We start from the raw sequence: 26188 nt of genomic DNA, 5'->3' as shown, positions 1-26188 counted from the left end.
AGCCCTGATTTTGAATGTGCACTGTGAGGCCTTAGTCACAGTAAGTCAATAGACATAATGCAACTCAAATGTCATGTAGCTCTACTAGAATTTACACATTAGAGTCTAACTTTACTAGTTAAATTCTTAAAACCATAGTATTGTTCTATTCTTTAAACTCAAGTTATTTGTCACTGAGTCAAAGTTCCTGAGGATTTATTCAACATTATGAAGACAACAATGTCCTTGTAATAAAGAGCAGTACATCAGTGAAGTAAGAATTTCTGTATCTGGACCAAAGCCAAACCCTACTTAGAACACAGCTTTGAATGATTTCTTCAAAATACCTACACCAACTAAAGTCAATAGAAGCTGAAATCAATAGGAATATTTTTGCTTATGTGGAGACTTCAGGATCAGACCCTGGATGGAGCTTTCCTGATATTACCATCAGGAGTTCAAATGGCTGGGCAATGTCAGGGCCTCCTTTCTGTAGAGAGAGCAAGGAAGATGACTAATATGGGACTTTAAGACTGACAAAGAGTGTGGAAGTTTTCCAGTATTCCCTGAAAAATCAGAAATAGATTCTGCAGCTGTGGAGCCCCAGAGTCCTGTTGAGCTTCTTCAGGACTGGCAGCTGTACGGAGCATGTGTCATTAGATTGATCTCTAATTTTTAACACTTATTTTAATACCCAAAACATTTTTAAGATTGTTAAATTTTACTATACTGAATACATTTCAAGTCTTCTAACAGTCACTAGCCACTGGAAAAAAAGATTGTGTAAATGCTTTTTACATAAATAATTATAAACTGTAAACATTTTTATTCTAAGACATATTTGTGTGGTCAATACGTGCAGTAATAAGCTAAAAAGCACCTAACGTCCAAACTGATCTTTTTCACAAAAACTAAACTATTTATTCTTTAATAAAGTTAACATAAAATGAATTATAATATAATAAATACATTTTTTGTTTCACATTAGTTTCATTTTATTTTATTTTTTTCATTTTTAAGAAGGGCCATTCCATGTGAATGCGCCTCTTCTTATTTGAACAGAACATATGGACTAACTTAGCTGGCATTTTCCTTATCAGAAAAACAAACAAGTCTTGATGTGGGTGTTCTGCCAATTAAAACACTTAACTGTGTTACAGGCTGCAACTGATGCAGAAATCCATTACATAAACACAATGCACTTTTAGAAAATAGCAAATTAAATTTTTGCTCTTGTGCACTGCCAAAAATCAGTAATAAAGTACTGCAGATGATTATGCATGTACATAACTTTTTAAAATATTGCCTGGGGGAAAAAGGCCCACACAATCTGAAACAAACCCACCCAGTGCAAGACTTTAAATATAAATAAAATCCACGTTACTGACACATAATGCACTGAGTGACATTCAGTCATTTTAATTCCATATCCTGAAAAAGAATTGAAAAACAAATAGTCATTTAGAAGATCTCAAACCAGGGCAACTTCGGTAAAAATCTCTTCCTCAGTTCATTATACTGCACTTAAAATGAATCCTCCATATGGCATACACAGATGCTAGCACAAAACAGTAACTGTAACATTTTCTCATTCACACCAATTCTCATCACGGACTATGGTCCTCTTCCTACTTTCACTGAAGTTAATAGGAGCTTTGTCACTGAATTTAAGGCAGAAGGACCATAAATAAGCAACAAAACAAGGAAGAGCCATCCCTAAAAATGAAAAAGTTGCACACAATCATTAACTATTCCTCCCTATATTGATTTAATGTTAATACTCACTTATTTTAAGGCATAGTGTCTTGAAAAGGTGTGATATGAAGCCCATTTACTAGCTTTGCAGATTTCTAAAATAGGAACATCTTTTATTGGAGCAACAGATGTGGATTGAGATCTGGTAGAATGAGCTAGGACCTTAGGAGGACACAGCACATTAGCAGCTGCTAGCAGCAGAGATGCAACCCAATTAGAAATTTTCTGGGTGGACACTAGCATCCGTTTAACTCTGTCCACAAAGAGCCTTGGAGAAACTTAAAAAGATTTAGTTATGTGCAAATAATATGCTAGCGCTCTTCTAACATATAAGGTGTAAAGGGAAGCATTCTCTAATGAGATTTAGGGTGGAAAACTGGCAGATGAATTGTCTGATTTACATGAAAGTCTGAGATGACTTTGAATGAAAACTGTGGGTGTGATCAGAGGGATACCTTATTTTAGAAGCCAGAATAGGGAGATCCACCATCAAATCCCCTAATTCATCAACTCTTTGAGCAGAGGTAACTGTCACTAAAAAGGTGGTTTTCATGGAAAGGTTTAAAAGGGTACAGATAGCTAGTGACTCAAAGGGAAGTTTCGTCCAAGAATTAAGAACTAAGTTCAAGTCCCAAGTTGGAGTGGGTTCTCTGACATTCAGGAAGAGGTTGGATAACCCTTTGATGAACCTGGAAGTTACAGGGTGAACAAATACCAAGAAACCAGAGGAGAATGAAACACTGTGATGGCCACTAGGTGAACTTCAATGGAGCTCAAAAAAAGACCTCTTTGCTTTAGAGTGAAAAGGTATTCTAGAATGTCCGAGAGAGTAATGTCAACAGGAAATAGACGATGGTGAGCGCACAGTGGAAAAATCTTTTCCATTCCTGAAGGTAATTTTTCCTGGTGGCCCTCCCCTCAAACAGAATTTCACACATTTCCGATTAACAGCAATGATGAAAAGGTCTAAGTTCAGAAAACTCCAGGTAAGAAATACCTGCCTGAGTACAGACCTGTCAAGGTCCCATGCATGATCTTGGGTGAAATGTCAGCTGAGATCTTTGGCGATAGTGTTTTGGAGGCCAAGCAAACAGACTGCCAAAATAAGGATTCAGTGGGCTCTGCATTAGTTCCATCATCTGATTGCTTCTGAACAGAGGGAAGAGGATCTTTTTAATTTATATAGTACATACTGGGCCATTATGTTGTCTCACTAGGTGGACAGATTCACCTTCTACCATGGGTAGGAAGTGATGGCAAGCATATCTCACAGCCCTGAGCTCCAGTGGACTACCTGCCATGCATAGTATTGTCCTGTAGATGAGCTCCCCCATCCTAGGGAGATGTGTCCAAAACTACTCTGATAGTGGGAGGGATATGTTTGAAGCAAACCCCCAAGCACACCTTGGCCAGATTCTTCCACCAGTCATGGGAGATTAGGACATGGTAGAGAACAGAGCGTAATTTGTTCAGACTGTCTCTGATTGGATGTATAAACTTTCCTGAGTCATGCTGCCATATGCATGAGGAGCTGCAGACATTATCTGACAGTGACCTGTGTGCTCATTTGGACTCATGTGAATAAGTGTGTCAGAGTGAGCAATCTGCCCTCTGGTAGGTAGGGTTTAGATGTCATGGCATTGATTGCGGACCCTCTAAACTCAATCTACTATAGGACTTTGTAGTATTGAGATGAAGGCAGAGAGTGTGTGAAAGGGAAAGAAAGGGAGTAAAGACGGCATCTTCTTTACTACGGTTTGAACTTCCGTGTAGGAACACCCAAGCCAATTGTTGAGATGGGGAAGACGATTACTTCCATTGGCAAAGCAGTGCAGCAACTACCACCTAACTTTTGTAAACACTCTCAGGATGGTAGAGAGTCCAAAGGGAGGACTCAACACCAATAGAGGGTCTTGACCTACGAGAAAGCGTAGGAATATTTTGTGAAAGGGATGTACCACAACGAAGAAATACATGTCTTGAAGGTCAAAGGTCATGAAATAGTCTCCAAGATCCAGGGATGGTATAATAGCTGTGAGTGTTAACATCTTGAATTTCTGTACCTTGACATAGATATTCAGCATCCTGAGATCTTGAATTGACCCTTGTTTTTGGCAACCAGAAAGTACTTGGAGTAAAATCAGCTTCCTCTATACTGAATGGGAACTGGTTCCATGGTTCCGAAGCAGGGGAGGGAAAGAACCTCTTGCCTCAGAAGAGGCTTGTGAGATGGTCCCTTAAAAAAAAAAAAAAAAAGGATGGGGAAGGAGGATAGGAGGAATGGATGGAGTGAAAAATGGATGGAGTAGCCATAGCCTGAAGTTATAATCTCCAAGATTTGACCTCCAACCTATATCTGTTGGAGGTCAAATGCTCCCATGAGCTGTGGAAATGGGAAAGACATTCCCCAAATGGTAGGAGGAGGGGACAGCACCGAATCTGGATCACAGGGGTGCTCATGGCCCTCAACTGAGGCATCAAAATTAACACTTTGCAAATGATGGTTGCTGTGTCAATCCAGGTGCAGCGGTTGAGAAATCTCTCCTTTTTATTCTGGGTTTTTGGCACCGTATAATAGGTGGAAAACTGGTCTAGGTGAGATCTCCCAGCTATCTGAGACCAATTAAATCTCCTCTTATTTGCAGGTATATATACACCCAGTGAGTCAAGAGTTGCCCTAGAGTCCTTCAGAGAATGTAGAGAGTCATCAGTGGATTCACTGAATAATTTAAGACCACCAAAGGGTAGATCCTCTATAATGTTCTGGACTTCAGCTGGAAATCCTGAAGACTACAGCCATAAAGCTCAGTGCATGACTACAGCTGTGGAGATGGAGCAGGAGGCTGTGCCAAGAGCATTGGGAGAAGTTGGCAAAGTTGTCCTTGCAAGAAGCTGTACCTCTGCAATGAAGGCCTGAAATCATTTCCTGTGCTCTTGTGAGAGATGTTCAATAAAAAGAATAAATTTTCAAATAGCTAATTTGGTTATTCTTTGCTAGAATTGCCTGGTAACTAATAATTCTGAATTTCAGGGTGCCAGACGAGTAACTGTTGCAACTATAGAGATATAAGTGCTTTTGATTATCATCACGTAGGGTAGTTTTGGAATAGTGTTACCTGTTGAGTTCATTTACTGCATCCACAGCTAAGGAGTTAGAAATAGGAGGGGAAAATAAAAATTCTGAACCCCGAGCTGGAACATAGTACATTTGTCTGTCCTCTTAGCTGTTGGGAGGGGTCTGCCAAATTGTCTTGACAGGTTCTAACAATACTTCATTTACAGGAAGGGCTACCTGTGCTGAAGATGGTGTGTAAAGAATATCCAGCAACTTGGACTGAGTATCTTGGACTTCTTTTAATGGAATCTGAAGAGTGTTTTCCACTCTTTACATCAAATCCTGAAATTGTTTAAAGTCATATACTATATATGGAGATGGCATAACAGCTTCATTCAGGAATGATGAAATATTCATCTGTGGCATAGCTTCTTCATTAGCTCTCCATTCTTTTTCCTCACACATCACCTTCTGCAGTGGAGTTTGCTGAGGGGAAACAGAGGGAATCAAAGAGCACTGACCCTGAAATGTCCTGAGTACAGTGGAGAACTGTTGACAGTAAACAGTTCAAGGGTCCCAATATGGCCATTAGGAAGGCTCATAAGAGAATGGGGGAGACATCCAGGACTGATTGTACCAACATGCTGAGCAGGTTGAGACCACTCTAGCTATGAATGTCCCTTGAAGAAATAGGTTCATAATATGGTGGTCTACATAGATAATAAGACCCCTGAACAGAAATCTGAGAGTCTGAAGAACTCTCATCTGCATAGTGTAATAGAGGAACAGGCAGAGAAGTGACGGTTTGTCTCTCCATATGTTTGGGTACAGGGGAATCAGGCAGTTCCATCAACAGATGAGGTACCAAAAGTATGACTGAGCTCAATAAAGGAGACTCAGGTGCATCAGAGAAACAAATCTGTGGAACACCTGAACTCCTGCGGTGCCGGATGCAGAGGTGCCATGTCTGCAACTTACCAGGCTCCCACAAGGAAGTCTGTGGTACCAAAAAAGTTATGAGAGGTGCCAACAACTGCTAGACAGCTGATTGAGGTGCCAAAGATACAGTCAATGGAGCTGGAGATACCAACTTCTTCAGTGCAATGTCCTTGGAGTTTGTACCATCTCAGTCATGTTTCAATGACCAAAGCCTTTGGTACCATTTGTCGGGTACCATGTAATTTAGATGCGCTTGAGGACTTCAATTTAGAGCTCTTAGTACAAGGCTGCTTGCACCATCCATGGAAGCCTTTGAGGAGCATGGGGTTTCCAGTACAGCAGATTTCTTAGAGGTATTCTCTTTTGAAGAGATTTAGTATTCCTCTTGGTGAAAGTCTTCCACATATCACTTTCAGATCTGCCAAAGGCAGATGAGGTGCTATGGTCACTTGGAAGCCACTGTACTGAGGAGAGAAGAGAAGAAGTGAAAGGGCGCTCTCCATTAAAGTTGATTCTCTGTCCCTCCTCAAGCAACTCTTAAAACTAGTAGAGATTTTCCACTTTGAAGGCACTTGTGTATCCCTGAGGCAGCAGATAAAGTGTGAGTGGCTGTCACTAACTGGGAAGGATTCCTGGCAAGTGAGGTAATGTTTGAAGCCTGGGGATTTAAGCATGCCACCAAAATAAAACACATAGACTTCTTCTAATGGTAGAGAAGGATGAAAGAAGGAAGCAAAAACCTCAGTCAGTGAATAAATAATCCCCAAAGAAATAAAATATGAACTAAATACAAGATTAAAAACCTAATGATAAAATAAAAGAAAACTATAAAAGTAAAATAAGCAGGTATCTGTGAGCACTCTGAATGTTCTACCTGTGGCCAGGGCACTGGAGAAGGAATCGAGGGCAGTTCATCTGTCACAACCCTATATACACTTGAAATGGGGCACAAGGGTAGCTAGGGCGCATACATGGATCAAATGAGCACTGCTGTTGAAAATCTCTGATAAAAAGGCACCTGGGGCACATGTGAACTTCAAGTGGAACACCCACAGGGATATTAGAAAGAAGAAGAAGAAGAAAGCCTTATATTAGGCTGGACCCAGGACCATCTACAATCTTGAAGCCATGCAGGGGAGCCACAGGCATTAGCAATTGTCCATTCAAGTGGAAAATAAATAGGTGTATAATAGACTGGGGAGCATAGGAGGAGGGAAGCTCGTTTGTGAGAGCTTTTCTCCCACAAAAGCACACCTACAATTCACCACTATACCACCCTCTTTATTGCATGGACAGGTGTGTTTGCTGCAAAGCCAGCCCTCTACTGTACACGTAGCTTGGAAAGCTGCAGATATTTTAATGCACTGTACAAATATGGTATGAATAAAAAAGCGAGTTGATACAATTTGAGGAAATATAATACACAATGAGCTATAGTTATTCCTGGTTCTACATCAATGTCTACCACCATAAGTCTTGGCAGAAGGCTTCCAAGAAGGAAAGTCAACCAGGGACAAGGCTGTAATGGTGGAATTTGCCTGCAACCTCCTTTGCAAAGGATTCTGAGGTCTTCGTGCAGGCAAAGGTGGACAGACCTGACCAGAAATGGTGTGTACATTTTTTCCAATAGTTCCAGGTAAAGTCTCCAGGAAGGAATTGAAGCTACTTCCTCTGGTGGTAAATCTAAGGCTACATTTATACTGATGGCGGCAAAATCGCCACCGCCAGATCTATCTTTCAGGATCGATTGAGTGGTCAGTGAGACCCGCTCAATCGATTGAACGGTCAGTGAGACCCGCTCAATCGATCAGGAAGTCGACTGCGTAAGTCCACCCCTCAAGTAGCGTAGTGCTGTGTCGACGGGAACACTGTTCCTGTCGGCTCAGCGCAGTGTAAACAGCACGCAGAAGGGAAGCACAGCAGTTGACATCAGTTACGCAAACTACTCTCCGTAGTTTGCGTAACTCCCGTCGACTGCTGCCGAATCGCGCGTTAAGTATAAACCAGCCCTAAGAGAGCCATGGTAGAACTAGCACCAATTGTCTCTTAGAGTGAACCCATCCCTCTGACAAAAAGCGTCACGGCATCCTATGTGCAAGAGTCAATGAATTTAGCCCTATGTATGGAAATGGTACACAATCCATCTATGCTTTATTCTTTTAGAAACTCACTTGAGTTATGACCTCACAGCCATGAATTATAAATTTAATGTTAAAATAAAAAGCGCAGATTATCTCAGTTCTAAATAAAGAAAAGGACAGACTCTTATACAATCATAAATAGTTGGGTATTAGTCACATGAATTTTTGCATTTCCATCTAAATACCACCACTCACAATACCATGGGCCCCAAACAATTCACAACAGATTTTGCAAGGCATGCTGTAATGCATGGTGCAAGTTCCAAATACAATTCTTATTCAACATACGTAGGGCTCAAACAACAAACGACAACAACATTAGACATCACAAGAGGAGGCATTTCACACAAAGAGGTTGAACTCAGACTAAAGCACTTGATTTCACATTTAATCCCAAAAAAGGGTAAAATACTTAAGTTTTAAATTCTCTGTGGTAATAGCATAATACATTAGATGCTTGTGGATATGAGTGAATCTCATTTAAAAGGAAATGTCCTTACAATTCAATCGTAGCTTTGTCACACTTGGGTTGACAAAGTATTTACCTCACTGAGATTATCAATTCTGTATTTTACAGGTGTTCAGTGTGTGTGTGTTTCTTAAGTGTAGGTGTAATGGGTTAAGACTAAAAGGGGTAATTTTTAAAAAAAAGAAACATAATGGTTTGCTTTCAGATTACTTGAGATACCAGTAAATATTGGTTATAAGGCATTTTCTCCCATTTAAATTTTTCTTTTGCTTTAGAAAAGCAAAGCAGATCCTTTCTGAGCCACAACACAGCAGCAGCTATGGTACAATTATGACATCTAGTGGCAAACAAGAGGAGAGCAAATGCAAAACACTCAGCTCCAAAGTGACTAGACTTTTGCATGCAGAGGTGGTGTAGCTGTGTTGGTCCCAGTGTATTAGAAAGAGAAGGTGTACGAGATAATATCTTTTATTGGACCAACTTGTGTTGGTTAGATAGATAAGCTTTTGAGCTTACACAGAGCTCTTCTTCAGGTCTGGGAAACTTAATCAGAGTGCCACAGCTAAAAACAACAAGGAAAAGATTGTTTAGCATAAGTAGTTAACACTTATTTCAAGGGATCACTCAAGGTAAATTGGCCCGTCACACAGGGAGGAAAAGAGGAGAGGAAGAAGCTGGGAGGTTGGTTAGTGGGTTATAGATTGTTGTAATAAGCCACAAATCCAGTGTCTCTATTCAGTCCATGATTTTTAGTGTCTAGCAGAATTATCAATTTATGCTTCCAGACTTGTCTTTTGAAAGTACTGTGCAGGTTTCCTTTGAGGATGATGGCTGATAGGTCAGTTATAGAGTGATCACTTTGTTTATCTTTTATCATTTTCCTGTGTAAGTTCATTCGAGAGCATAGTGGTTATCTAGTTTCACCCACGTAATTGCTAGTGGGGCATTTAGTATACTGGTTGAGGTACACAACATGTGATAGGCATGTGTTGGACCCATGGATCTTGAAAGGTGCGCGGTAGGGGTGTTGATCATTGTAGCAGTGGAAAAATGTCTGCCGGTTTTGCATCTGTTGTTCTGGCAGGGTCTTTGAGGCGGTTGGAGAGTTGATTGAAGGCCAGAAAACAGGTTTCAACAATGTTGTAGCTGTGGCGGCTCCAGGATATTAGACAGATGAGGTGGGTGAGGCAATATCTTTTATTGGACCAACTTCTGTTGGTGAGAGAGACCAGCTAGAAGAGCTCTGTGTAGCTTGAAAGCTTGTGTCTCTCACCAACAGAAGTTGGTCCAAGAAAATATATTACCTCACCCACCTCATATCTCTAGGTTTTTGTAAGTAAATCGAGTGCTTGTGAAAGTTATTAGCCTATTGGCTTTCTTCTGTGAGTCCACCCAAAGAAATGACAGTAACACCCCACCCACAAGAGAGAAGAGATGAACACAAATGGGTGTAAACTGACTCCAGGTGACAAATCAAAAGTGCAGTCGTGGGGATGTGAACAAAGGTATAATAAAAACGTGCTAGTGTGGGACGCCAAGCAGGGCATCCCAGACAATGCCCACAGCTCCAAGTAGAGTTCTAAGGAGTAATTGGACACCCCTCAGTGGAACTCTTCCCAGATGTCTGAACAAAATGAGGGCAAGAATAATGGTCTCAAAATTACACAGAATCTTCCTGTTATTGACCTTCCTTCTCCTGGACTCATACATGCCAACTAATCAATTCAAGAAGGTGGTTAATGAGGAGGTATTTGAACTTGGTGAGGCCTTGGATGGGTTGGGACAGGTGTGGGGAGGAAGTATGGGAGAAATGCAGCCAGAACCTTAGAAGGAAGTTCTGGAGGAGAAAAATAGGGGCTGCAGCCTGGCACTTGGGAAGAAAGTGTGTCAGGCAGGGTCCTACTCTCACTTCAGAAAAGGTATGTGACTCTTTTCCTATGAAGGAGTCACCAACTAATCCCACCCCAGCAGGTTGCAGAACAAGGCTGGAGTCGAGGCACCCCCACAGGGAAATCTCATTTTCCATGAAACTTGGCCTATTTAAACCTAACTGAGAGGTAGATAGAGGCCCTGCCCTGGGCACAGCAATGGCCTACCCCTCTGTCATAGGGGAGAAGCCACAAGGAAATCAGCATCAAATGATTGGGACAAATGAAATACAAAAAAGTGTATGGATGGTAGTGGGTATCAAATGGTTAACAACATTGTGCAAGTGGGGGATACCAAGCAGAGAACCTGAGATGATATCCACTGCTCAGAAAAAAGATCATGGGAATCAGTGGTCATAGCCCAGTTGAACTCTGCCCAGACATGGAAATGGAGGAGTGAAAGGAAAACAGCCCTACAGTCCCAGAGAGTCTCTTGTTGCTTGAGTTTCTAGATGGACAACTTGGACAAGGCCAAGAGGAAGTTCCTGAGGCACAAACCATTCTGCACTCTCCTGTGGGTGATGAAGCTACACTGTCTAGACCTGTGAATTAATCAATGTATGGGGCTTCCACGACTCCACTTCAGAAATTACACCAAATCCTAATTGACTTTATGATGAAGAAGCTGAAGATCACATCACAAATCACTGGCAGAGCTAAGAACAGAACTCCTGGCCAACAGACTACACTCCCCACATTTGATTTGTTATATCTTTTCATTCACTGTCCATCAAATCAACAGAAGAGTCTTGTGACTAAATACTAAGTGCATATTAGGGTCCCGTCTACACTATAAACTTACACTGATATAACTACGTCACTCAAGGGTGTGAAAAATCAACACTAGAGCGATGCAGTTATCCCGAACTAAGTCACAGTGTAGATGGCCTTCTCCCGTTGACATAACTACCACTTCTTACAGAGAGGCATAGCTCTCCCATTGACACAGTAGTGTCTTCACTGAAGTGATACAGTGATGCCACTGCAGCGTGTTAAGCTTAAACCTGCCCTAGGCATCAGGAGATCTGGATTCTATATACAACCCTGCAACAGACTTACTCGTGACCTTTGACAAATCACTTAAATTGACTGTACTTCAGTACCAGGGTAAGAGAAGGATGAACATGCTTTTGCTACCTCATTGTGCTATTGTGAGGCTTAATTTATTAGTGTTGTTAAAGCACTTTGAAATCCTGAGATGGAAAGTACTATATAAAATAGGTGCAAACTATCATAGTGGTGGCAGTAGCAACAATCATTAGAATTAAGGCTGTGCAGTGGCTTTCATTCTATCTACCAGTTTCATTCACTCAAAACGTTGTGAATTTTCACTTAATCAGGTAACGTGTAACAAGAACTACTTTATTGTAATATCTACAAGGGAACCAATTTAAGCAAATGTTATTGAACAGCAATTAATGGTGTTTAATGGGAACAGTTATAGCAGATATGATGCTTGATGGAAAAGCATTCAGCCAGTGCTAAGGGGCTGACTGGTGGTTAACCAGATATAATATCCTAAGATCTGGTCTTTTAATATATAAATTACAAAACAATAGTTATCATACACAATAGTCACAACTTGCTTTAGATTTTCAAAGCATTGTATAAAACAAGAGATAATTAATTATCAATTAAAATGTAATTGCATTGTGTTATGATTGTTTGTTCAGCATACTGATTGCCTTGGCAAAGGGTGTCATACAAATACAATTAATGGTCTCCATTTTACAGCTGCTCTACAGGCAAAGCTCCCATTTATTTCAGTGAAAGATTTGCCTGTAGTGCAGCTGCAGAATCAGGCACTAAAAAAGAAAGAGGAAAGGGCACAAGCAAATAAAAAAATAGAAGATTTTTTTTTAATTCTTGCAATTTATGTAATATAGTTCCTTGTTTCATTTAAACTCTTTTTAGATGGCTATTCCCTTAAGAGGGTCAGCCACATAGTCAGTAAGAAAGACTAATTAAAAGGATTCTACAGTAATTTAAGGTTATACATGTATTGTTAGTGATTTAATATCTTAAATAGTTTTTACGTTAGCCTTTTAGTTTTTATTAAATGGATATACACCCTTATATACACCTATACTGTAATATACCTATACTACAGAGGTGATAAAGATATCAGGGCAGATCCTCAGTTGATATAAATTGTCATAGCTCCATTGAAGTCAATAGAACTATGACGAAATACTACAAATGAGGATCTGTCTGACTGATTGACATATGTATGTTTTATACAAAGTGAGAATGAATATCTCAGCAAAGAGAGAAAACCCCTGCAGACCGTCAAAAATGAAAGAAGCAACCCCAAAACCCCCACCCCAACTGTTCCAATATCAAGCAATTATAAGACTTTAGGAGCCTAATGGGAGGGGATGAAGGGGGAAGGTTAAGAGATGACTTGATCTCGGGCTAAAAGTACCTACAAAGGAAGAAAATATCTGACAGAAGAGGACTTTTTAATCTAGCAGCAAAGAGCATAACTAGATCCAATTGTTGGAAGTTGAAGCGACACATTCATAGTGGGAATAAGGAACATATTTTTTTTAACAGTGAAGGTAATTAACCATTTGAACAATTTACTAAGGGATCTGGTGGATTCTGCTTCACTTGTAATCTTAAATCAAAATCGGATGTGGATATGGACTAGTTCAAAGACATGGACTAGTTCAACCACACATTATTGGGTTTGTGGAAGAATTACACGGTGAAACTGTGTCTTTGTTATGATGATCACAATGGTCCTTTCTGGCCTTAAAATCAATTAATTACAACCATCAATACACCATTTTCTTTCAGATGATGTCAGATAGTGGAAATGTACTGAGAAGCCTCCAGCAATTTCTGTCAGACCAGTCCCAGAGACAACTGCTTACAGGAGTTCCATTAAGCTCACCGGTCTCCCCACTTTTATACAGCTTCACTATGGAGACACTAGTATATGGAGACATTTTAGACTCAGAAGCAAGTATATACTCAGGTCTCTCTTGAGTTTCTTTTATAGTGATCATCTTCATAGTATCTAATTAGCTACGACACTAAACTCTACTGCTTTTTTACATGTAGTACACTATCAAGGGAGTTTGCCTTCAGATCATCAAAACATTTTTTTGCTGGGGTTCTTCTGGACTCCCCGCTGCTCCCGGACACCCAAGTAGATACTATTGTGAATGACATCTTGTCACACCTATAGCTAGTCAGGAGGTTGTGCTCCATCCTCTCACATGTTAATTTGGCTAAAAAATATTCACATTATCAGAACCTCCGTATTTGACCTCTGAGTCCAAAGCTTTCTTGCTTCAGTTTTCATTATAATATTTATACAGAGAGATAGAAAGGCAAGCAAAAAACATAATATTGAGGAGCCTGACAGGAGAAATATTACTGAGTTTGGAAAGAACTTAACTTTTCACGGGTGAACTGAATCAGATTACATAGTGTCACAGTCATGCAGCATCCTTATCATATAGAAATATTTCTCATACCATTCCCACAATTATGTCATCTATCATTCTGCCATCTATCTATGCAAATTATTCTGGAGGACAGGGATTAAAGAGTTTCATATTATTTTACTTTTCAGTATCCAAAATTATATCTAGATTTGTTCATTAGAGATGTACACAAATTGTAAACCTAACAGTAAAAGCAAAATAACTTTTTGCTGACTCAATGGAAAATGTGCAATGTTGGCTTTCCTCTAGAACAGGGGTGGCCCTCATGAGGCTCTTTGCTGATAGAACTGCAGCTCCCTGCAGACTGAGAAGTGAAATTGACAAGCTGCTGCCAAAATTGAGGAATCAGCGCTAATTTTTCTGCTGAGGGTAAGAGACTGAAAAGTGAAATTGACAAGCTGGGTAAGGTAAAAGTGGCTCTTTGCGGCTCTTCGTCTCTGACTGGTTGGCCACCCCTGCTCTAGAAAAAGATGCATGATTCCATTGAACCAACAGGCCCTTTAAAAAATGGGGGGAGGTGGGGAAAAGGGGGCCATGTTAGGGCTTTGCACCATTCCTGTGATAATTTTACACAGCTTTCCCTGGTAGAATAGTGATGCAGCTTGTGTAGTGCCCCAGTTGGTGGCCTATCCATCCATGAACAATACATGTAGCATTAAGTACTACAATTCCCATTAGCCACCTATACTAGTCTTCAATAAATAAAACTTTATGGAGCCCCTCTATGATGTTTTGTTTAGTGATCAAAAATATACTTCACATAAGTTATACAAGTATCTGTTCAAAACTGTATATCTAGGTTTCTCCCACAAGAATCCAAATATTCTTGGATAGACAAAACACTGATACACATCCACACTGATAAGTACTTTGGAATGCTAAGGAATTTTGATTGCTGGATTGGCTTAGGAAAATATTTATTATCAATTCTTTCCTTAATAGAAATATTCAAAAGGAGAAATGTCTAAAGAAGATATGACAGTCTATAAGTCATTTGTTTAATCCAATTAGTATTTTCCAAGCCTATGTTCAGTATGTACATCATTGGAATACTTCAGCTTCTGCCTTCAACACACTCATGAAATAATATTACAGAGAAGGACTTACATTAATCTATAGATGGAATTTAGGCAGTTCAAATTCTAAAAGAGTGAAGTTTTCCCAGTGAAAACTATAGTTTCTTACTATCTCCCAAAATAACTATTTCATATTGCAATAAAAACTAGGGAAAAGCAGCATACACACACACACACATATATATACACACACACACAAGAACAAAAAGTTAAAAAGACTTTCTATACCCTTTGTATGAGAGGCAGCATTGCCTAGCGTTCAGTTCAGCTAAACATCAGCTCCCAATCTGGTACTGTTGCCAAAAGGGATCATACAATCCTTGGATGCATAAGCAGGGGACTCTTGAGTAGGAGCAGAGAGGTTATTTTACCTCTGTATTTGGCACTGGTGTGAACACTCCTGCGTCCAATTCTGGTGTCCATAATTTAAGGAGGATGTTGGAAAATTGGAGAGGGCTCTGAGAAGAGCCACAAGAATGATTAAAGGATTGGAAAACATGCCTTATAGTGATTGAGCTCCTTGAGTCTATCTATTCACTTTACCATAGGGTATGTCTACACTGCCCAAATAAAAACACAAAACCCACCCACAGCAGAACCCAGGTCTACAGATTGAGGCTAACACCACAGTGCTAAAAATAACAAGGTAGACATTCCCACTCGAGCTAAAGCTCTGGCTTTGAAAATCAGCAAGAGGGGTGGGTCTCAGAGCCAAAGCTTCAGCTGAGCGGGAACATCGACACTGCTATTTTTAACACTGTCGCACAAGCCCAAGTCTGTAGACTCGAGTTCTGAGACCCACTGCTGGTGGTGGTTTTTGGTTTTGTTTTGGGTTTTTTTGAGCGTAAAGATACCCAAAGGTTAAAGTGTGACTTGCTTACAGTCTATAAGTACCTACTTAGGGAACAAATATTTAATAATGGGCTCTTCAGTCTAGCAAAGAAAGGTATAACACAATCTAATGGCTGGAAGTGGATTCTAGACATAGTCAGACTAGAAATCAAGGGTAATTTTTTAACAGTGAGGGTAATTAACCACTGAAACAATTTATCAAGGGTCATGGTGGATGCTCCATTACCAACAACTTTTAAATCAAGACAGGGTGTCTTTCTAAAAGATATGCTCTAGGAACTGTTGGGGGAAGCTGTATGGCCTGTGCCATATAGAAGGTCAGGTTAGATAGTTATAATGGTCCATTCTGGACCTGGAATCTATGAATCTATCTACCTATGAATCTAGGAGTATGAGCCAGGAAAAAGGGCAACCCATTTCTGACAGTGATTTCTTCTGTGATGTTGGGCAAGTAACAACCCTTTTGTGCCTCAATTCCACATATGTAAAAAGGAGAAAATAATATTTACCATGGAAAACTTCCTTCACAGGCTTAATCAATTAATATTTGTGAAGAATTTGGAGATCCTGTGATAAAAGTTTTTATATAACTATTATATTGTTATATATTTAACAATAGAAAGCACTCAACTTAACTGACCTTCTTAACAATGCCTTATAACTAATTGCATAATTGAATACTCTGGACTTGTTTTCGGGTGGAGGGACTTCTTTAATATCTCCATTTAAGTGTCTGTAAAGAACTACAGAAAATTTTCCATACAAATATTTTTATATCAAAATCACATACACCTGAAACAAATGCAATGACAGAAGTGCTCAAAGTTTGTTGACGTGCAAGAATGCAGATAGCATTGGCAGTTTGCCAATAGTGGCACTAACTGATATAAAAATTAATAATATTACAGCTGTTTTCATCCTTAATAGGAAGCTGTGGCCTTTAGAGATAATAGGTCACCTTATGTGATTTTCTATCCTTGGTACAACTGCTCCCCCAAAGTAGCTTCTTATTGGATAGTCTTTGCATATCATAGTGCAATAACTAAGATGTGGGTGGTAGCAGGTTACATATCTATTAGTTTGGGACCCACATCTGACCCACAAATTACTCATTTGGAAACTGCTAGATTAATGCTCACATTCTCTAATCCAAGGAGCACTAGGAGTGGGATTGTCGTCATTCCTCCCTGGATCCATTCCTCCAAAGATACTGTGCCATCATGGTCATAGTCAATTTCTTCCATCATGTCATGAAGGATCTGTAAAATTTTTGTTTAAAAAAACTATAAATTGAATAGTTTAAGACAACAAGAATATGTATTAATCCTGAACCACCCACTTTGTGAAGGAAAAAGCAAAGCAAAGCTTGATTTCCTTCTCTGACAGAGTAACTGATTTGGTAGATAGGGGAAATGCAGTGGACATATACCTGAACTTCAGCAAGGCTTTTGACAGCGTCTCACATGACATTCTGATAAGTAAGCTGGAGAAATGCGGGCTCAGCAGAACTACCATTAAGCGGATACACAACTGGTTAAACCATCACAAAGAAATAGTAACTCAGTTACAATATTAACAGAATGATGTTGGATTGGAGGGAGGTCTCAAGTGGGGCTCCATAGGGATCTGTTCTGGTCTGGTGTTGCTTAACACCTTATTAATGACCTGGATGTAGGTATAGAGAGTATGCTGATCAAGTTTGCAGATGACACAAAGCTAAGGGAGTTGCCAACACTTTGGAAGATAGAACTAAAATTCAGAGAGATCTTGATAAATTGGAGAACTGGACTATAGACAACAAAATGAAATTCAACAAAGACAAATGTAAGGTGCTACATTTAGGGAAGAAAAACCAAATGTACAAAAACAGAATGGGGGAAAACTGGCTTGGCAGCAGCACTGCTCAGAAGGATCTGAGAGTTATGGTGAATCACAACTTCGACATGCATTAGCAATGCAATTCTGTTGCAAAAAAAGCAAATGCAAATTTAGGTTGCATTAACAGAGGTACAGTACATAAGTCATGGGAGCTGATAGTAGTGTTATACTCAGCTCTGGTTAGGCCTCAGCTGGAGTAGTGTGTCCAGTTTTGGTTACTGCTATAGAGAAAGGATGTAGACTCTTAAATTTTTTTAGAATTTATTTAGAACTTAAATTTTTTATTCAGACCTTTATTGAAACAATTAAATTAAAAATCTTATTTTTATGTGAAATAAAACAAAATTAAACGTTAATAGCTCAAAATAAAAAAAAGGCTAAATTAAAATTCTCTTTAAAATTTAGCACAAAACTCTGTAAATATTTGGATTTTGGACAAAAATCAGAACTTAGTAACAAAACAAAACCATAAAATAAAGCTAAGGTTCAAAACTAAAAATACAATAATTAATGGTGTTAATGGGAGGATGAACTTGATGCTCTGATAGCAATTGCTTAATATTTGGAGTCAAATGACTGAGGTATAGCCTTAAATCTCCTCGTTCAGTTATTTGCAAACGATTTCTTTGTTTTGTCAGCAGATTAGTTACTGCGCTAAAACCCCTTTCCACGAGGTATGAAGATGGAAAAGCTATCAAAAATTTTCTTGCAATACTCCATAATGCAGGATAAGTAACAGCTACATTTTTCTGAAGCCAGAACTGCTGATACCCCTTTTTGAACTGCACTTTAAGTTCTTCGTTAGTGCTTATTTCGATGAGTTCTTCTTGTAGTGCGATATCTGATTCTTCAATTGCACCGTACGGATCGATAACCCAGTGCGGTATTTCCATTGTTAAAACATCATCAAATCTGGTTTTAAAGTCTGAGTGGAGGGCATTTAAATGTTGAACATATGCCAAAATGTCATCATCCTGAACGTTTGTCAATGATAAGTTTGTGGAACTGCGAAAATTCGCGCCTTCCAATGTTTTGTTTGAATAGGTTAATTCTGGCAAGAAAAGCTGAAATTATGGACTTTGTTTTTATTAAATTCAGGCTGTCTCCTTGTAACTGCAAGTTAACCTCATTAAATTTAGCAAATAAATCTGTTAAATAAGCAATATCTGGTTTCCATTTTATTAAATTTTCTTTCAAAATGGGAGCTTTATCATCCAAAAACTCCAAAATGGGTTCAAAAAGTGAAAAAAACCTTTTCAAACATAAGCCTTTTGAGAGCCAGCGTACTTCAGTGTGAAGAAGTAATCGATGAAAGTCCTCGTCATTTTCTTCACACAACTGCTCAAACAACCTAGAATTTAACACGTTGCTACGAATCTTGTTTACTGCCGTTATGACGAATTGGAGAGATTGATGCAATCTGGCACTTAGATTTTTAGCTACTAAATGTTGTCGGTGAATGATGCAGTGAATTGCAAATATACCAGGTACATTTTGTTTTAAATAGCTTATAAAACCGCAATAGCGACCAAACATGGCTGGTGCTCCATCTGCTGCTACTGATATTATATTTGTTAAGGGGATCGCTTTTTCCATGAAATAGTCTTTTAAAACATTAAATATTGATTCGCCTTTAGTATCTGTTGTCAAAGTTTTCGCAAAAAGCAATTCTTGATGGATTTCTTGGTCCATAACAAAACGAACATATGCCATTAATAGTGCTTCATTACCAGGTAAAGTTGACTCGTCGACTTGAAGGGAAAAATGGTTTGTTTTTAGATAATTACACAAGAAGCTTTCCACATCGTGACTCATTTAGTCAATATGTCTTTGAACTGTGTTGTCGCTCAAAGGAATTTTTTTGAGTATATCATATGCAGGTTTATGTAGAACAGTTTTTAAAACCTCCTCAACGGCTGGCAAAATCAGCTGTTCTCCGATAGTATGAGGCTTTCCTGATTTTGCTATGAGTAATGAAATATTGTAAGACGCCAGCAAACCATCGTCGTCTGTTTTTGACGTTGAAGCAAACATGCTGTCTAGCGTGATTCTCTTCTGAAGTTTTTCTTTCAGTGTTTTAAAGTATGTCAAATCTTTGCCTGTTTTATCAGGATGCAACCTTCTCAGATGATCCTCCAGCTTGGACGGTTTCATAGCGTCATTGCTTAAAACTTTGTTGCACAAAAGACACATGGGCAAATGTTTGTCTGACAGTGATGGAAGAAAGCCGAACTTCAAATAATCAATGCTATACTGCCTACATTTTTTTTTAGCCTCTGCCATGTTGAGTAGAAGATATCTGTCGACAAAAAACAAGCTATTTAAATCTCATAAGATAAAAAATTTAAAATTAATTGACTGGAGTAAGACCCTATTGAGGCACTTACATTAAAACTAAGTATAATGAAAATTGAAAAAGTATCCGAACAATTCCTACTCCTTTAACACAAAATCTTTAAAAAAACGCCTACACAAACAAAAACAAACCTTAAAAAGTAGGAAATAATTATTTTTTACTATATCTGAAGCATTGACTATTTCTTTAATTTTTTGTTCGAGCATGCAATTAGAGTTTTTGGTCATATGTTTTAGCAGGTATTATCTTTATTTGAAATATTTAACTAAAAAATGCGGCCGAGACCGCAATCTGGATGACTAACTAACTAAAAGTTTGTACTTACTTTCCTTAGGCACTCCTAAACAAGATGTTTTTGATTCACTTTGATTTGCATCTGTATTTTGCACTAAATAAAGTTAATATTTTTTAACCACTTTTCTTCTCAAAATTCAGAATAGAAATAATCAATGTTTGATTCTAACACTCCTATTTATAATTGCCTAATTTAACATGTCCGTGCAAAAGTTTTGGTCTGGACAAACTTTATTCACTGCGCGCGGTTGCTCGATGCAATGCTGGTATGAAAACTTGTAGAAACTTGTACGTAATCATAGAACACTACGAAGCAGATACCTAAATAATCTTGTGAACCAATAATTATTTGATTTTGTCATATTTTAATAATACGTGGGAAAAATTAGGTTTAAATATCAGCAAGAAATACCGTGATAATTCAAAAAATTACAATTTTCAATAAAAAACATTGTAAAAACTATTATCTTTATTTTTAGAAGCTATATTGTAATTTTTGTGATTTGCAAGAATTATAATAACAAAGTCCAAAACTTATCGTACCTACTCATATAATTAATTATTTCAAATTTAAAATATCTACTTAAAAGTTTACGAAACGCCTGAAATAATGATTTCGGTGGGTGGACCCCCATTTACATATCGTGGACCCCCAAATTTTTTTGTCACTGACACGGACCCCCTGGGGGTCGATATCGACCACTTTGGGAACCAGTGTTGTAGAGAAACTGGAAAGGATCCAGAGGTGAGTGATAAAGATGATGAAAGGGATTGAATGCAAGCCATATGAGCAAAGGCTGAAGGAAGAGGTATGTTTAGTTTGGCAAATAGGAAATTAAGGGGGGATATGATAGCGGTCTTCAGATACTTGAAAGGATGCCATAAAAAAGATGGAGAAAAGTTGTTCTCTTTTACCACAGAGGCAATGGATTCAAACTACAACATAGCAGATTTAAATTAAATTTCAGTAAAAACTTCCTAACCGTAAGAACAGTAGGACAATGAAACAGACAGTCTGGGGAGGTTGTGGAAACTTCTTCATTGGAGTTTTCAAAAGGAGACTGGATAGCCATCCGTCTTGGATGGTTTAGACAAAACAAATCCTGCATCTTGGCAGGAGATTATACTAGATGACTCTTGTGGTCCCTTTTAACTCTCTGATTCTAAAATGTATCCTACGTGGCAACTTTGGAAGAAAGGTATTAAAAGTCTTTTCACCCCTCACTGCCCCCACCAAACCATACTTGGGTCTTTATCAGAGCTGGTAAAACTTATTTTTTCCAATTTAAAAAGGACTTTTTAAAAATATTTTTGTGGAAAGATTTTTTCCCCCAACATTTTCAAATTTTGCAACAAAAAATTAAATGCCCCCAAATTTTTCAGTTACTCCTTTCTTCCATTTTGCCTGCAGTGGGAGCAAATAAATAAATAGGGAAAGAATGGAGACAGGAAATCTGAAAATTCACATTTTCTAGTTTTCAGCAAAAACTTCATGAAAATTGTTTTAATTTTTTTGTGAAACATACTTACCATTTTTATTCAGCTCTAATAGTGACATTATGTATCATAGTTTCATATTGTCATCCTTGTACCATTACTGATTCTTATAATTCTATGTAAGGATAAAGCTTAGGGAAAAATTCACTCTGGGCTAAAGGTATGCATCACTTCAGTTCTATTTTTAGGGCTTCTGATTTTAGGTTTTAACTGATAAGCACTGATAGAATAAAAATGAGCAAAAAATTAAATCAATGTTTACCTAATAAACCCTGAAAAAATACCAGAAGTGGTTACTTGCATCTCAAGCCTTGTCTACACAGAGCAGTAATGCAGACTATGGGGACGGGGGGGGGGGGGGGGGGGGGGGGGGGGAGAGAGGCGGGATTCTAAGGCATATTAACATGCTGCACATCGATTGGTCTGCGTAGACTCTGATGGTGCACACTAAAGGTTCCCTAGTGTGCTTTGAAGTAGTGCTGTTTGAAACACTACTACTTTAAAGCACACAGGGGAGAATTAGGAAAAGATTATTCATTACAATCTATACAAAGAGAAACCCAAAAATCAGGGGGTTTGGGGCTATCTCCCTAAAACTACAAAATTGCTAAAAATACACACCCCCTTCAAAAAAATGTAATATACCCCAAAAACAGAAACCCCATCTTATTCTAAGAGCTTAAATGGAACATGGCTTTGTGCTGGCCCTCTTTACATTTCATTTATATGAATAATAGGAGCATAAAAGAAAACAGAACCAAGTTTAGTTTATACAGTTGCAGGGAATTGTGTAGCTCTGCAATATTATATTATTGTTATATAACATCTAAATTGGGATAGTGATAAAGACCTCAAACCAGTTTGTGACCCATTGTAGTAGGTGTGCTATGTTGTCCTCATTAGAAAAAGGACTAGGAAAGGGCTGAATGGCAGCCCCATAAATAAGCAACAACTATTATTTGTATTACTTAATACATGTATTAATATCACAGTATTCATGGAGCATTACACAATGATTTAAAATAGTGCTTAGGAACTTCCAGAATTAATTACATCAATGATCTGAGAAAATGCTTACTGGACTGAGTTCAGTGACATCCCATTCAAGATATTCTGCAACGTGCATCATTTGAGTGATTATATTTTCAAGTTCCTAGGCAGGAAAAGAGAAAGAACAAAGACATTTTAATGCAATATTATAATGACTGATTTTATAGCAATTCAGGTACATAGCTTATAATTGTGTTAATATAGACTAACAGTGTATTTGAATGTACCTTCTCTTTGGGTGAAAATATTAACTGTATATGTTAATAAACCAGCCCCGTTTAACATCAAACCATATAATGCATAAAAGTATGTGGTAAAAATACTTACTTAGTCAGCAATTATGTGCTGTATATTTGATTATCAATATAATTATAGCACAATTGCTTGTAAAAGTTAAAATCAGAAAAAAAAACCTCCACTGGGGACTCCATTAAGCAGAATAAAGGGGTTACTTTTAATTGTTGTCATGAGCAATTGTTTTATGGTGAATTTTGTGTGTGTGTGTTTGGCCTTGAAGAAAGGAAACTTTTCATAGGAAAAGGAGGACCAGATCTCACATTTGGCAGGTATAATTTATCCTCATCACTTAACTGGGATTACTAATGCTGTTGGTAGTGAGACAAGAAGGATTTGCTCTCACTGAACCAAATTCCTTCAAATTTGTGATGTTAACCCCACTACACCATGCTGATTTCAGTTCCACAAAATGTAATTAATTTAAATACATGGGTTTGGTTCACCAAGGTTTGAACCCCAGAAGGTTTACTTGAATGCTTCAGTATCTCAGGAATTTACTGTATGCAAATGATATTTTAATATTTTTGGGTAATGAATATTCTGCAGATATGATAAACAGGGCTGTATCACAAATATTACACTTACCATTTCAATATTTGTACAAATCTGGAGTCAAATCCTCAGCTAGTGTAAACTGAAGTCAATGGAGCTATGACAATTTACACTAGCTAAGAATCTAACTCCTCACCCTAGGATCAGCACTCAGGCCCAGTATAAACTGCATCCATAAGAAAAGCATGCATGTCGATGGACACATTCAGGTCTTCTTCACTTCTGCATTCACAATGAGTGCAAGCTATTTATTATTATTATTATTATTATAATCATTTCTGTGAGGACTTTATTTTCAGAGGGGCTGAGCACGCACAACTCCAGCTGCAGTCCAATTTCTTAGTACTTCAGAAAATGGCCATAATGTGTAAGGCTCAACAAAAATGGCATTATTTTCTAACAATATTCAAACCACCAGAAGAGTTCCAGGAACCATCTCCCTCGCTACCACCACCACCTCCCACACACACATCCAACTGTGCAATTACATATGGCAACAAGCAATGCAAGCAAGGAAGTTCAAGAAAGTTCAAGTTCAAGGAATACACAATAAAATATACTACGCTTCCTGCCCTGACTTCTCCAGGAACGTATCAGTGGAGTGTGAATTCCATGGATTTTGGGGGAGCAAGGAACAAGGTACAAAAGTTGTACCATGCTTATCTTCTTTCTTTCCTCTCTTATGAGCAAGAGGCAACCTGAATTTGGCCACAAATTTTTTGGAACAAACTCTCAAGCATTGGAATCAAAGTTTCACCTGCAAAATACACACACAAATGTAGCAGCGGTACATGCAACTGAATGTATTCTTGGATGCACAACTGCTCACAAATACCACATGGTGAGTTTACAGGCACAATGTCAATGTTTGAAAGAGTTTCCCTCAGTATTTTTTCTGCAATTACTTATGCTTTCTGCAAAATCCAAGCTTTCATTTAAGAAAAAAAAGTCTGTTGTTTCTAACCCTTTCTAGTATGGAGATAATCTTCATTAAATACTGAAAATTAATGCACTCTAATCCCCTCTCCAGCCCCGCCCCGCCCCCCCCTTTTTTGGGGGCGGGGGAGTAGGGGGAGGGTTTGGAGAAACAAAGGCACTTAATTCTTGAATAATCTAATAATCTTACTTTTACTTAGTCCTTAAAATGTGGACTTTAAAATGTGATTTTTAGATTCCAAAAACTCTTCACATTATCATAATTACATCATTAACATACAAGAGTGCTTTAATAATCCTTTATGAAGGGTGATGTTTTAATCAGGGATATAATTTCTTTATCTGATTAAATTTAAAGATAAATTGTATATTATATTCTGACCTGTATGTTAGCATTGGGAAGCACAATGTCTTCTCTCCTTTTACCTGTCACTGATCCTTACTTAATTTAATGAAAGGCATATTTCATAGAATCATAGAAGATTAGAGTTGGAAGAGACCTCAGTAGGACACGTAGTCCAACCCCCTGCTAAAAGCAGGACCAACCCTAATTAAACCATCCCAGCCAGGGATTTCTCAAGCCGCACCTTAAAAACCTCTAAGGATGGAGATTCCACCACCTCCCTAGGTAACACATTTAGTGCTTCACCACTCTACTAGTGAAAACGTTTTTCCTAATATCCAGCGTATACCTCCCCCCACTGCAACTTGAGACCATTACTCCTAGTTCCGTCATCTACTACCACTGAGAACAGCCTAGTTCCATCCTCCCTGGAGTCCCCTTTCAGATAGTTAAAGGCTGCTATCAAATGCCCCCTCATTCTTCTCTTCTGCAGACTAAATAAGCCCAGTTCCCTCAGCCTGTCCTCATAAGTCATGTGCTCCAGCCCCCTAATAATTTTTGTTGCCCTCTTTCTCTTTCCAATTTGTGCACATCCTTTCTGTACTTGGGGTCCAAAACTGGACACAGCACTCCAAATGAGGCCTCACCAGTGCCGAATAGAGGGGAATAATCACTTCTCTCAATCTGCTGGCAATGCTCCTACAAATGCTCCAATATGCCGTTAGCCTTCTTGGCACTAAGAGCACACTGTTGCCTCCTATCCAGTTTCTTGTTCACTGTAACCCCCAGGTCCTTTTCTGCAGAACTGCTGCCTAGCCAGTCAGTCCCCAGTCTGTAGCAGTGCATGGAATTCTTCCGCCCTAAGTGTAGGACACTGCACTTGTCCTTATTGAACCTCATCAAATTTATTTTGGCCTAATCCTTTAATTTGTCTAAGTCACTCTGTATCCTATCCCTGCCCTCCAGTGTATCTACTACTCCCCCCAGCTTAGTGTCATCTGCAAACTTGATTAGTTTTCTCTTCTGAACTGTGCTAACATGGTGTTCTCCCACTGGAAAATATCTGTTTGTATCTCTGGGTCATATCCACTCCACCACATAAAGTCTGAATAGGTAAGTTGAGTGGAGTGTAAAGCGGTTGGGAGATGAAATCTTGCCCTACCGCCCTTTTACAGCCTGTGAACTGAAATAATAAAATAGAACCCCTTCACACTCATTGTACAGTGTGCTAGAAGCTTCTAGAAGCTAATCTATGATCCTACCATCTATTCCTTATGCATTAGTTGACTGATATTAGCTAAAATCCCCTATTGACCAGAACACTACCAGTACC

At 38.7% G+C, this 26188-nt stretch overlaps 1 protein-coding gene across 1 annotated transcript in view; it reads right to left on the bottom strand.

Moving 5' to 3' along the window:
- DGKB (diacylglycerol kinase beta) overlaps positions 1-26188 on the bottom strand; it is a 471047-nt gene that overhangs the window by 313199 nt on the left and 131660 nt on the right. Inside the window, exons 10-11 of the mRNA XM_067562119.1 lie at positions 22756-22830; positions 16792-16911 (exon numbers count right to left, since the gene is read on the bottom strand). Coding sequence (XP_067418220.1) covers positions 16792-16911; positions 22756-22830 — 195 coding nt within the window. The remainder of the gene's footprint in view (positions 1-16791; positions 16912-22755; positions 22831-26188) is intronic.

The sequence above is a fragment of the Emydura macquarii genome, unplaced genomic scaffold (assembly GCF_026122565.2).
Source record: "Emydura macquarii macquarii isolate MOO-44397 ecotype Brisbane River unplaced genomic scaffold, CSIRO-AGI_Emac_v2 contig_2422, whole genome shotgun sequence".
NCBI classification, from domain to species: domain Eukaryota; kingdom Metazoa; phylum Chordata; order Testudines; family Chelidae; genus Emydura; species Emydura macquarii.
This window is presented reverse-complemented; position numbering and strand designations above follow the sequence as displayed.